This window comes from Zalophus californianus, chromosome 10 (assembly GCF_009762305.2).
Source record: "Zalophus californianus isolate mZalCal1 chromosome 10, mZalCal1.pri.v2, whole genome shotgun sequence".
In the NCBI taxonomy this organism is placed as follows: Eukaryota; Metazoa; Chordata; class Mammalia; order Carnivora; family Otariidae; genus Zalophus; species Zalophus californianus.
This window is the reverse complement of record NC_045604.1, coordinates 50,106,216-50,119,692: the sequence shown is the minus strand read 5'-3', so window position 1 is coordinate 50,119,692 and position 13,477 is coordinate 50,106,216. Positions and strand designations below refer to the sequence as shown.

Here is a 13,477-nt window from a genome sequence, read left to right as displayed (position 1 = left end):
TCAAGAAAACATCTCCTCAAATAGAGTTGGCCAATTAACCATTCAAATGGCTTGAAAACTTATTTAATGTCACTGCCTAATCATTTTATTAAATGTCACTGCTCCAACAGGCAAGAATTTTGGCTTTCTACCTCACTTCTCATAAGCTTCACTCCCTTTCTGGAGCAGAGTTTTTTCCCAAAGAAGTCTTAAAGTCGTAATGCCTCTCCCCTTATATGTGTGCCCCTTGTATTTGCATAGAATTATGGAATGTCAGCATTGGTCAGGAACCTAGGGATCATATTACTTCTTAAATCGTTTCACTGATGACCGAAAGGAGGCTCCCAGAGGGAAGTGCCTTGCTCCCAAGGGCAATCAAACTGTAAGTGGCAAAGCCCAGAGTTTTATAGCTGCACATCACGTGATGCAGTGAGGTGTAAATAGTACAGGATCTAGAGTAGGTGGACCTGGATCTGCCGCTGAACCACATGATTGACTTCCGCCTTTCACCCATCCATTCCTGGCCTCAGTATTTTCATCTGCTAAAAGGGGAACATAAAATCTGGAAGATGAAGTTCAAGTGTAATTTTGTCATCTTGTGCTTTAAGAGCAGTAACCACCATGCACATACTAAGTGATTTATGCTGGCACTTATTAATGACATGAGCAATTTTGTTACTTATAATATTAATTTCCCGTCTATTTCTCCTTCTCTCCTGGCTTCTAACAATAGCTTAGCTTGGCTGTACCCTCAACTCTTCCGGTAGGTGACCTCTCCTCTAGAATGATTTTCAAAGAGGAGACTCTCCTATCTCCCTCGCCAAGATTTAGCGCGCGAGCAGTGGCTGCCTCAAATCCTAACTGCTCTGCGTATCGACACACCCAGCATAAATGGAGACTGAGACCACCAGGAGGACACAGCACGGTCCCCACGGGTCCTCAGCTCGGTGACATGTCAGAGTGGTGGAGCTCTGGGTCTCATAAGCTCTCCCATTTTAAAGGCTGCACTGCCTGCTTCTCGTGCAACTTTGTCTGCACTTGATTTCCTCTATTGGCAAAAGCGTAATCCATTTCCTTCACGGCTCAGCAAACTTATTTTACTTGTGCCTTTGGTCCAAAGCTAATTTATTATTGGTGTCGGTGTAAAACTCTGTCTTAAGTATAGTATAAGTGAAATGGAATTATTTGGCTTTCACAAGTAAATTTATAATTTTTTTCCTCAAGGAGTTAACTCAGCCATGACGTTAAGACATTCACATGTAAATGGAGGTTTACTTATATAGCCAGCTTTAGGATAAGACGATCCGGAAGCATTGTGGGGAAGGTGTTAATTGTTTTAACCACTGAATATTAGCCACAACCCCAGAAGCCACAAGAATTTCGATAGTTAAAATTTGCTGGACATTTGCTGTTACCAAATTTCTAGTGATATTATTTGTGGAGCATAAACAGGAAGTGGCCCAAAGCTGTTCCCCTCAAAGAGCCTAATTTTCACACAACTGTCAAATGCAGCAATTATTGTGTCTTTTTTTTTTAAAGGTGAAGGAACACTTTCTAGAGGTTTCTTTTTTTAAGAAAGTTTTGAAACCAGTTTAAAACTTCTTTTTCTTAAAGAGAGATTTTTTAGTCAAAACGTCTTCAGATCCCGAGGAAAAGCAATGAAGCAGAAACCATATGATTCCAAGGCCAAGTGTATCAGAGATTCAGTCAGCACTGAATTCAGGCATTCTTGCTGCACTCAGCAGACTTGGCCCAGCAATCAAAACCATTTGATTGTAAAGCTGATACTCCTATAACCAGGCAGGTTCCAGTACGTTGTGAGCTCTGAAAAAGCATAATTACAAACACAGAATGACAAGAGCACACACTGACTTAATAGATCTCGTTTCTTTCCAAGAGTGCACAGCTTTTCACACCTGTCCTTAGAAAACTCTTGATCGGCATGGGAGGTGGCAGCCACCACCCCCAAGTGATAGCACAGGGCACAAGAGGTTCAGGGGCTGGGCCAAGGCCACGTGTTGTCCCTGGCTTACCGTGATCCCTCTATAAAATGCACGGGATTGGTTTATCACATACATTTGAGGACTGACTATGTGTGAGGGCTGGAGTTACAGAAACAATTATCTGACCTCTGACTTTGAGGGGTCTGTAATCTAGATGGGGTGGGAGGTAGGAGGGGGAGGTGAGCAGCCTCACTCTGCTTGGGAAACTGCCACGCTAGCTTTTTCACCTGCCGGGAATAACAGCTGGTCTTACTCAGGGAGTGCGGAAACCCCTCTCCAGACTAGGCTGTGCACAGAATGGGAGAGGGGTATCACCATCTTTCATGTTGTCTGTATTATTTTCCTATTGCTGTGGAATGAATTACCACAAACTTTGTGGCATCGAACAATACAAATTTACGATCTTGCAGTATCAGGTAGGGGTTAGCTGGGTCCTCTGCCCAAGGTCTCACCAGACTGAAATCAAGATGTCAGCCAGGGAGGCGGTTCTTACCTGGGGCTCAAGGTTCTCTTCCAGGCTCATGGGGCTGTTGGCAGAATTTGTTTTCTTGTGCTGGTCTCAGTAGTTCCCATTTTCTTACTAGCTGTTGACAGAGAATTGCTCTCGGATCCTAGAGGCTACCCTCAATCCTTTGCTGCATGACCCCGGAAGGCTGTTCACAGCATGACTGTTTGCCTTCTTCCAAGTCAGTAGGAACTTGTCTCTCTGACACTTCACTTTCTTTTAAAGGCGGGGGGGGGGGGGGTGGTGCGGGGTCTCATTCTCCTGATTTGGTCAGGCCCACCAAGGATACTTTCCTTTTTAAACAACTCAAAGTTAACTGATTAGTACCCTGATCATGGGAGTAGTATCCCACCGTATTCACAGGTCCTGCCCACACTCAAAGGGAGGAGATTATGCAGGGTGTGTTGGGGGCTGTTTTCAAATCCTGCCTTCCACAGTGTTCTCCCCTCGTCAGTGCGTTTCCACCTTGCTGTGTTTGCTGCCTTGGCCTGTGGCGTCAAGTAGCCCCAGTCTCCAAGATGAACCTTCTCCCACCCCCGACCCCATCAATATGCTTTTAAAAACAACAATATTCTATAAGAGGAACGAATCACCAACAGAGTTTCAGATAATGCAATGAACCCTTGCTTTTGTATTATCAACGCTTAGCATAGTGTCTGGCACTTTGGAGTTCCCAATTTATGTTTCTCAAGAAATGAATGTGTGAATGATTAAATGAGAAATGTTTGGGGCATCCTCATCAGATTACATCCTGTAAAAAAAATTCCTGCCCCCCATGTGCCAGGCTACTCCTTTTAGTTTATATCACTTCCCCCCGATTTAAAAGTAATACATTGCTTGTTATAAAACACTTGGGATTTTTCTTCCTTCTATGATTTTATTTTTTATATTTAACTTTTTAATCCATCTGGAACTAATTTCCCAAAATGATGTTTAAAATATTCCATCCCCTACCCAATTAGTCTGAAATGTTTTTATATATGTGTGTATATTCTAAGTTCTTGTTTACAATAAGCTCTATTTTTGAGCTATCTGTTCTACATCATCGATCTCCCCATCCAATTTGTGTGCCAGTAGCACCTATTTTAATGATTAGAATTTTATAATACGTTCTAAGACCCAGTAGGGCAGGTGTGACCTTATTCTTCTTCTTTTGGGCTTCTCTCTCGACCAGTTCATGAAACAAGGGTCTGTCTTGCTGCTTCTCCAGCTCCCTAGGTAGCTCAGCCTTTTTGGTAAGGTCTAGATATGGAGCCAGATAGATCTAGGTTCACATTCTACCTCTGCATCTCCCTAGCTCAACCCCGCTGAGTCCCAGTGAGAAGTAAACCGATAACAATAATGCTTTATCACAAATTTACTGTGAGAATTGACTGGGGCAGCTTCTAAGAATCACCCAGCACATAGTAGGTGGGCAATCCCTCTTACCTGGAGGGATGTGCAGATGCTCATGCTTCTGTCCCTTCATCCTTATGAGCAGGGGCCACAACTCTTTTGAAAGCACAAATGCTGAGGCTTGGGTCTCTCAGACTCCGGCCAGCCTCTAGGCTGGGAGTGTCCAGCATTAATACTTGGTCCCACCTCTGAGCAGCTTCTTCAGGACTCATACTGGTCCAAGGGAAGTTTGTTGAACTGGAGCCGTTACAGAGAACACTGGGGACTCTGGGAGGGGGTGTGAATGAAATACTGAAGCCCACTTGACCTGCCCTTACAGGACCCTGGAAAGTGCCAGAGAATTAACACCCCCTGCTTCATCCCCAGGGAGCCTATCTTTGGTTTTGGCAGCCAGAGAAAGTCCTCAAAGCCACAAATTACAGGCACTGGGGTTGGAAGTCATTCCAGCACATTCTAGCACTGAAGTGGTGTTGGCGGGGGGAGAGGCGAGACTCTGACAGCACCTGCTGTTAAAGATCAAAGGAATGAATGCAATTGTAAGGACCCCCACAGTATTGAATCAGTCCCCTGCATCTGCCCAGGGGTTTATAAAGATGATCTAGTTATTCTTAAGCAAAGTGCAGACCCTGGAAATCAAAGGCCTGTGAGGAGTCCCAAGGCAGCCAAGAGTTTTGAAGGCTAGAATCTTCTTTCTTGGCACCTTCCCTTCTACTTAGAGAAGACAGGGTACATACTCATTCACTCCTTCAAGAAGGGTCTCTAAAGCCTTGCTGTCTGCTCTCAGGAGCTAGGATAGAAGGATACCCAACCCTGCCTTCAGGGAGCTTTCATGCTGTGCAGAGAGACAGAACGACAGGTGTCGTGTATACACGGATCTGCTCTCTGATGATGGTGATGGGCAATCCGATTGCCCATTCTAACTCCATTCACGAATGGCCTTCTGTAAGAGAAAGGATCAGATATTGGAAACTGGAAGGATTCTTAGATATTATGTAGTCAAGCCTCTTTGTTCTTTATAAGACAAAACTAAGCCCAGAGGAGGGAAGGGATGTGCTCGAGTTCACCCAGCATCATGGCAGCCATGGGACCTCACTACTTTCTCTGCCCCACAATTTGCCACCTGAGAAGTGGGGCGGCTGTTCACCTTCCCTCGAGCTTCTAGAGGCAGCACGCACTCTGCGGGGCTATTACTGACACATAGTGAACATTTTGAGAGAGGAAGACAGAAGCAGCAGATGGTGTTGAGTCAACATAGGAAACACAGAAGCAGTTTACTGTAAAGGTTGGTCAGATGACCAGAGTTCAAAATTCTGGTTTCTTCACTTAAAAGCTGCATGAACTTCAGCCACTTTCCTCCTCTTCCTCAACCCCATCTTCACGCCCGCAAAATGGTGACGGTGGCATTTCCTCGAGGATTGTTTTAAGAATTAAAGCAGATCTCCATCAAGCACTCTGCTCAGTGCCTAGAATGCAGAGGTGTTGTTAGCGTAAGGGCTTTCTAGAACGGGCCCTGCCCGACGAGGTCCGACGCGCACGGGCCGCTGGGCTAAGTGAGACCAGGGTGCTCCGCTGACATCTCGGTGTTGGACTTTTCTAGTTCCGGGAGCCCTGGAGGAGCGGCACAGAGGCGGAGAGCGTGGCGAGAGAATGAAGAAACCAACCGGCTGGGAGAAGCATGAGGCGGCAGTGCGGCACTCGGTTTAGAGGGCTCGGGCCGGCGGCGGCTCCATGGGCAACCCTGCTGGCGCTGGGCCTCCCGGGCTGGGTGCTGGCGGTCTCGGCCACGGCCGCCGCGGCGCTTCCCGAGCAGTATGCCTCCTCCGCCGGCCAGCCGCCCCTGGACTGGCTCCTCAGCGACCGCGGCCCGTTCCACCGCGCTCAGGAGTACGCTGACTTCATGGAGCGCTACCGGCAGGGTTTCACCACCAGGTACAGGATCTACAGGTGAGTGGGGGGCGGGGGCGGGGGGACTCCCCCGGCTTGCGGCAGGGGCACCCCTCAGAACCCTGGCCAGCCCGGGCCGCTGCGCGGTGCTCCGCCCGCTGAGCCCACTCCCGCGCCCCCCAGACTGAACTAGAAGGGCGGGTGGGGGAGCAGCCGGCCGGGAAAACAAGCCTACCATGTTGGTTTTTAAAAAAAGAAAGAAGAAAACACATACAAGCTGGAAAACCTGCTGATGCCTCCTGGGGGAACATAGCAAAAGGGTTTCTATTTATAGGTTGTGCTGCTTATAAATTGAGGACAAAACAGGAGGCATGGAGTCAGCGTGTGGCCCGTGCTGCCGCAGGAGGTCAGAGTCAAATGCTGGGGCCGGGTTTTAACTAATGGGTTAGATACTTTCATGAGTTGTAATTACCTAGCCAGGCAAATGAAGGAAGGGCGGCTCCAGCTCCTGTCTGGGAGGTCTGGGGAGACCTGCAGGGTCAGGGGCCAAGCCTGCCTTGACCCTCGGCCCCACCACAGCCTCGGCTGGCCTTGCCGGTGGAAAAGGGCTAGATCTTCTTGGCCCTTTAGACCTATCCTTGGGAGCATCAGAGCTGAAAGTTAGACGTGAGACTGGCCAGGTCCACCTGATGAGGGATAAACCAGGTATATATTCCCGGCTGCTGGACTAGCACTTCAAAAGGAGAAAGTTTTGCGAAATCCTCACCCCGGTGACTCAGAGAGCCTCAGGGCTCCTGGGAGTGCATCTCTGAATAAAAACTTCCCCTTCATCCCTCTGCCCACTCACCCTGTTGTCATGGCTCTTTTGTCCTCCTCACCTTGCTGGTGGTCTTCAGACAACCCTGGGAGCTTTGCTGAAGTTTTTTCCTTTTATCAAAGACATTTATTTTCCAATTACAAATGAGTTTCTAAAAGCAACAAAAAGAAAGAAAATATGAAAAAGCACAGAAAGAAATAAAACCAGAAAAATCACTTGTTCCTTTAGCAACTAGAGGTTGCTATTATTAACATTTTGGTGCATGCACTTTTAATCCTATGAACATACTGAAATTTGGGGCCCTCTTGCTCAATTTAGCACTTTACATGTCTTATGCACATCAGCTCATTTAATCCTTACAAGAACCCTATGCTGGAAGAACAGTTATTATCCACTTTTTACAATTGAGTTCAGTGAGGTCCAGAGAAGTTAAGGAACTTGCCGAAGGGCACACAGCTAATAAAGAGTGGAGCCAGGATTAGCTTCCAAGTTGTCAGACTCCAGAGTCTGGGTTCTAGAAACATTTTTTTGTTGTTGTTTCTGAGAGTTTTTTTAAACTTCTGCAATAACCATGCAGTCTGTTTGGACTAGTATAGGGTCCTGAGAAATAAGGTTTTAGGGTTTTCATCACTGGAAGACTCCCCAGTTTACCACTGGGCAGCCATTTACAGAGGCAGTTCTCCTGGTACGTGATTCGCACACACGGATGCAGACAGAGCAACAAGATCATGTGTCTGAGGGGCTGGTACTTCATGGGTGCAAAGGTAAATAGGGATAAAGTCCTGCTCTCCTTTCAGACCATTTCTCTTCTACTGTGCTTGGATCCGGTCTGGTCTTGGAAGAGATTGCAGTTCACACTCTGCTTCAGGGGCTCCGATCCTTGCCACCCTCCAAAGACTACAGAAGAAATTTGCTCGGGCCACTGAGGCAGGATGCAGCGAAATCAGGCTGGGAGAGGCAGAGTTAACACCTGCTCAAGTGAAGCTAAATGAGAAGAGGTTAACTCAACTTTCAGTAAATATATAAGAAACTGTACATATGCCCCCCACAAATTTCCTATAAGGTCATTCAGAATGATGCTTCTCTTTTATTAAAGAACTTCTTTTTTCATCCAGAGAGATACAGAGAGAGAGAGAAAGAGAGAAAATCTACCCTAGAATTAGGCAGAATTAAGCAGCAAATCCCTCCAGTCCAGGAAAACAAGATTTAATTTACCTTAGACTTTTCAGTTCATCCCAATCTTTTAGAAGCACTGTTATCACCAAATAGATATGTATATATTTTAAGTATATTGGAACTGAAATGTTAGGCCGGGGATCCCAATACCACCATTCACTTTAAAGGACTATAGAACCTAGAGGGAATAAACCATCACGTTTCTTCTCCCTCAATAGATTTTTCTTCTCATGGAGCCCCAGCCCCAAGCCTGGCAGCCACTGAATGCCTGGGCGGCAGCTCAGAGCCGGTCCATGGGGAGTGTCTGTAATCACTTCCGCACCATCAACCGTTCCATCAGTTGGTAATGGTTTCCTGATCATTTACTGTGACAAGCGCTTACACTGTGCCATTCTGTTTCTCTGGGGTCAGTTATTGCACGTGAACCTGTACTTGGGGAAACAGTAACCAGTCATTCTGACAGGAATGCAGCATTCTGATGTGTGACCCTTTGGTGGGGCGAAGAGAGAGTGGTCACACATGGCTGCTCCAGGAGCATTCTGGGAGTTTTGCCTTTAGTTATTAAGCAAAATGGTGGATCCATGGATATTGTTGTAGGGCTCTATGTTATCCCTGTGGGAATTCATTTTTATCCCTTCTGCTTTTGACCCTAGTGGCAGTTCTCTCTGGCAAATTCAAGACCTTGCTGACTCTGACGAAAGTGGTCACAGAAAACCAGTAAAATATACACTGAGAGTCATCCCCAATGACCAGAAAGGGCATTTTGTCTAGAAGGGCACAGGGAGAAAAGTGTACAGAGAACATCAGTCCTGGGTTTCGAACAGCATTAGTCTTTCACTCGTTTCTTTAAGAAAGCTTTCTGTACATAGAATTCAGATGGTGTCCACCTGTGCCTTCCATAGAAGAAAGGAGATGAACAATGGTGGGGGGAGAATAAGATTTTCCCGTGGGGCAGAAGCACATTTGCTCTCTCACACAGCAGGAGGGAGGCTCTCCTCTTCCTGTGTGTGAATAGATCATAACCAACATATGGCAAGTTTCTAATGTTAAACTCTGAATCCCACCTATTCTTACTTGGATATCAGAGTGTGCTCTTAACTTTGGGAAGAGGACTGGTCGTTGTAGAATAGCTTTGGCCTCTAACTGTGGGCCCCTGGAGATTGTTGCTCTGTCCACTTCAAGTTTGTATTCCTGTAGGCACAGGTCCTTCAGAGTGAAAGTTCGGGAGCCAGATGACCTGGGTTCGAATCCTAGACCTGCAGCTTACTAGCTGTATATTGTTGGGCAAATTACTTAATTGTTTTGTCCCCCAGTGTCCTTATTTATAAAATCAGGACAATAATAGTTGCCTACCTAGTGGATTGATGTGAAAATTAAATTGGTTAATTGATGTTAAGCACCTAGAACAGTGTTTAATAGATATTACCTATTATTGGATTGTCCTCAACAAATAATAGCCGATGAAAGAATGGTATTGAGATGAGAACCATGGGGCTATCGTTGTAATAATGTCTGCTGAGGGCTTCACACCAACAAACTATATGGCAAGGAGAAAAAAAAAAAGGTCATTCTCTTGCTTTCCATTTCAAAGCATATTAACCTTTACCCCTCAATCTATTCCTCTTTGGGAGAGGAAACCAACCAAAGGATGAATGAAATCTCTCTGGGACACACATTTACTGGTCACCAAGGGTAAAAATCTTTCTCCTAAAGTCAGGGATTGCTGAGCAGGCCTTCCTTAGGACATCCTCCAGGGGCCAGTCACTGCTGGCTCCCTATCCTGGCGGATGAAATGAATAATCTCAGGATGGCACTGTTATGAGAAGAAAGACAATATGCACTTTTGTTAAGCCTTCCTAAATAACAGGATGGGCTTGGCTATCTCACCCAACTTTGGGCAAGCTTTTAAATTCCATTAGCCTACCTCTCACCATGTCCTCAAGTCCTGTTAGACCAAGATTTGAGCAACCAGCCCACTTCTCAGACTCTGTCTCTTAACAGGCTAGTTGTAAGAGCTTTAAGAGCAGAGATCTGGTCTCCAATTCCATTTGTGACCTCACTGCCCCCTCCCTTGCTTGACTCCATAGCCCCCACTAGGACAAACACTTAAGTGCTCAACCCGTCACAGCAGTGCTGTGAGGCAGATGGGGGCTATTAGGGCCCAAGGCAGTGAGATGGACTTGTTCAAGGTCAGAGAGGTAGCCACTCACAGCCAGAAATAGCGCTCCTGACTTCAAGTCTCCTGCTCATTACTCTAGACCATGCCACTTCCCTCTGACTGGTAAGTGCATCTTCATCATACCACGCAACCTAATCAGGCACCTAAATTGAGCTGATGCAAATGTAAATATGGTTTCTCGAAACACTCTAGCGGTAATGTTCCATTCTCTCCTTGCTACAAATCAAAGTAATGAGCAGTCTGTTTTTTTTATTTCTTTTTGTATTAAAGCTTTAATAGAGAGATAATCATGGGATTGGAAAAAATCCAAGCCACTATGATGAAACGCTTGAAACTCGGAAAGAATAAATTAAAATTAAGAGAGAAAAGTTAAAAATCATACGGAACAATGAGCATAATATGGTGGCTGGGAGAGAAACAAAGCTAGGTATAATTCCAAATTATTGATCTTAGTCATTATTACCCCCATTTCTATCTGCTTCTTTTTTAGAAAGGAAGGGTCTGGTGATACATTAGAAGCCTTTTGGGAGGACAACAAACAAAAATGAAATTAAATACGTGTCTTCCTTGACAAAAAAGGATATTATGTTTTGATTGTATTCTGGGCAGATTTTGAGAACCAAAGTTGGACAAAACTGAAAAACAAGAGAGTGGAGTGATACCCAAAGGTGGGTAGCATTGAGGCAGGAATGTGTTTTCGCAGGTGCATCTGGAAACATCCAATAGGGCAAGCAGGGATAGAATCAGATGATGTGGTGAATGAGGGCAGTTCAGGCAAAAGGGCCTTTCAGCAGGCATCGCAGCAATAACCCTAAGAAAAGACAATCTTTGTGCAATTCATCAGGATGAAAAATAAGATTTGGAAACAGCTTACATATGAGGGAAGGGAGAAACAGGAACAACCAAATATTTGATCCATACCTCTCCGAGCGTGGCTGGTGCACCAGCAGCATCGGCATGCCTTGAGAGCTTGTACACATTACAAGACCCCGGGGTGTCACCCAAGACCCCCAGAATCACAATCTGCATTTTAACAAGAGCCCCAGATGAATAGTATGACAAGAAAGCTTGAGAAGTACCATACTTGATTACACTAAGTGCTTGGGAGGTAGAGAGGAGAACAGGATTGACCAGGGTGGAGAAGGACAGAAGGCAGCATCCCCCATGATGCATTGGAGGGAGTGGAAATATCTACAGGGGATGTTACCAAGGACATAGAATAGTAGTCAAGGGAAGTGAAATTCAGGAATTATTAGCGCCAAGGCACATGAACGCATAAGACTAGATCCAGCAGCTGGGAGAAAAGTTTAAAAGCAGAAAAGCCTGGAGGGCCTAGAACCAGCCTGTGGGTGCCTCCCGGGAGATGGAGAGGTGAGGAATGGAGAGCAGCTGTGGGAGCAATCACACAGGAAGAGCTCCAGAGCTGATTTAGCATCCAGACCACATCTCGCAGACTAACAGATACTGATTTGGATAAACAGTGAACCCTGGGAGAGGCACCATCTCCAATTAAGAGATCACAATCCACATAAATAAACGGCAACCAGAGGCAACCTGAGTCTGCTTGGGTAAACCGCAGTGATTTCCTAGGCGGGCAGTACAGTGGCCGAGGTAGCGAAAGGCTGTGTTATCACGCAGCTGCAGGGCACCACACGGGAGGCCCTGGTTCTCAGGGGGTAGCACAGGCAGGAGGAAGGTGAGCTTTTCTGGAGAAATGGCCTCACCCAAGTGAGCCAGTTGATCTCTGAACTTCTCACTGGATCTATATTTTGACAACAAGGAAGTTCGTCGGGATGGAAGGACGGAAGTGAATTGTGTACAAACTAGAAAAAAACAAATTAGAGCAAAATCAGAGGCAAGGTGGCAATGGTGAGCCTGCAATTCTGGTCCCAGGTGCTATTTCTCCATCCACAGGTGAGGAGGTAGGAGAGGGATGGAACAACAGGTTGAGAATTTACTTTGATCACGAGTTTGGTGCTGGCTAAATGTAAGCACCTCTGACATAGAGTATCTAATCTAGGCTAGGGACCCAGCATAAGATCTTCACCCAAGGAATTTCATTCCAGAAATGTCTGCAAGGCCCTTGAGTGGGGCCCTGCCTAGCCTCATGCTTATGCCAAATCTATCTCCATCTCTGACATGGAAACACATCACACAACGCTACAGACCCATATGAAGCTTCTCATCATGTAAAAATAACTGAATGGGAAAGTGTTCTGTTCTCTTGGAGCAAGAAGAAATAGCACATAAACAACAATTGCTGCATAAGGGCATAAGCAGAGCAGTATTCATTCAATCAGCATTTCTGAGGGCCAACTCTGCTTATGCTTCGACAACATTCTGATAATAAAGCATGAACAAGGAAGACACAGTCCTTGATCTGATGGAACTTACAGATAAGTACATTTGGAAATGTCTGCACAGAAAGGTCAAGGAAAGCTGGAAGCAAAGGGAAAGCATAGACCAAACTCTGATGGGTGAGTGGAAAGTGTTCAGGTGGAGATCTGGGGAATGGGATGGTAACCACAGGAGCAGTAGAATCAAAAACATGGGACTACATGGTATGGTTTAGAAACTGAGCAGCCACGCCCCTTGCATTTAATATAAATGTCAGGAAACATGTGACTGAGTCCCTCCTTCACCTGCTCTGCCCTACTCTGTCATTTCTGCCAGACCTTGTCCCTCCAAAATGCCAGAAGGGCCCCTTAGACACTGATTTCTGCCAGGGTACAATTTCAAAACACTCTCACCTGGAGGGCCATGTCATTTTCCTATGTTAGAGATGAGTAAAAGGAAGTAAAAGTAATTGTGTGTCTGGAGAAGGTAGAGCCAAAGGCAGTTCCTCCTGTTTCTACCTGGGAAAAATCGGATGTGAGTGTGCACCTAGTGAGAAGGTAGTGAGCCGTGCCGGTAGGCCCAAGAAAGCCACGGGTTCATCTGAAAATCCAGCAGCATTTATGCTTAAAAATCAGATACAGGGTAGACTTACCATACTGTGTATCTGCTCACTTGGTCCTCTTACAAGTATTTATGGAGAGTCTCCTCTGTGCCATGATTCTAGGCACTGTGGCAAGCTACAGAAGAGAAAAAACAGGGTTCTGCTGATGGAAGTCCTGTTTGAGTGACAGTCCACACACCGGAAAACCCCTAGGACTATAGCATCTCAAACACTGGAGGGAAGACATTTGGTACCTTCTCCATGACTGATGGACAGATCTGGCCCATGGATGCCACATCAGAATGAATTCTCAGGATGCCAGTCCCAGCTTCCCCCAGGACAAAATGATTCTTGCCTCAAATTTTCTTATGTCCTTGGGGGTGATATCCAGGTTGTCCACCCTGGCTTCAAACAGGATTACAAAGATGGTCCGTGAAAAGAAAATGTAAAAGTACAAACATGCAAGAAATGGAGGGAAAATCCAGGATGGCCAAGGGGAGGAAAACAAGATCAGTTTTGTTTTCAGATGAGATTTAGTAGCAAGATCTTGAGTCAGTCAGGCAGAGAAAAAGAGGATTAATTTTTGCTTCCAGAAATAATT

General features: G+C 45.8%; 1 protein-coding gene across 1 annotated transcript in view; it reads left to right on the top strand.

Moving 5' to 3' along the window:
- The window catches only part of BRINP2 (BMP/retinoic acid inducible neural specific 2), a 113,962-nt gene that overhangs the window by 55,744 nt on the left and 44,741 nt on the right, over window positions 1–13,477 (top strand). Inside the window, 1 exon segment of the mRNA XM_027612318.2 lies at window positions 5,480–5,826. Coding sequence (XP_027468119.1) covers window positions 5,558–5,826 — 269 coding nt within the window. The 5' untranslated portion in view covers window positions 5,480–5,557.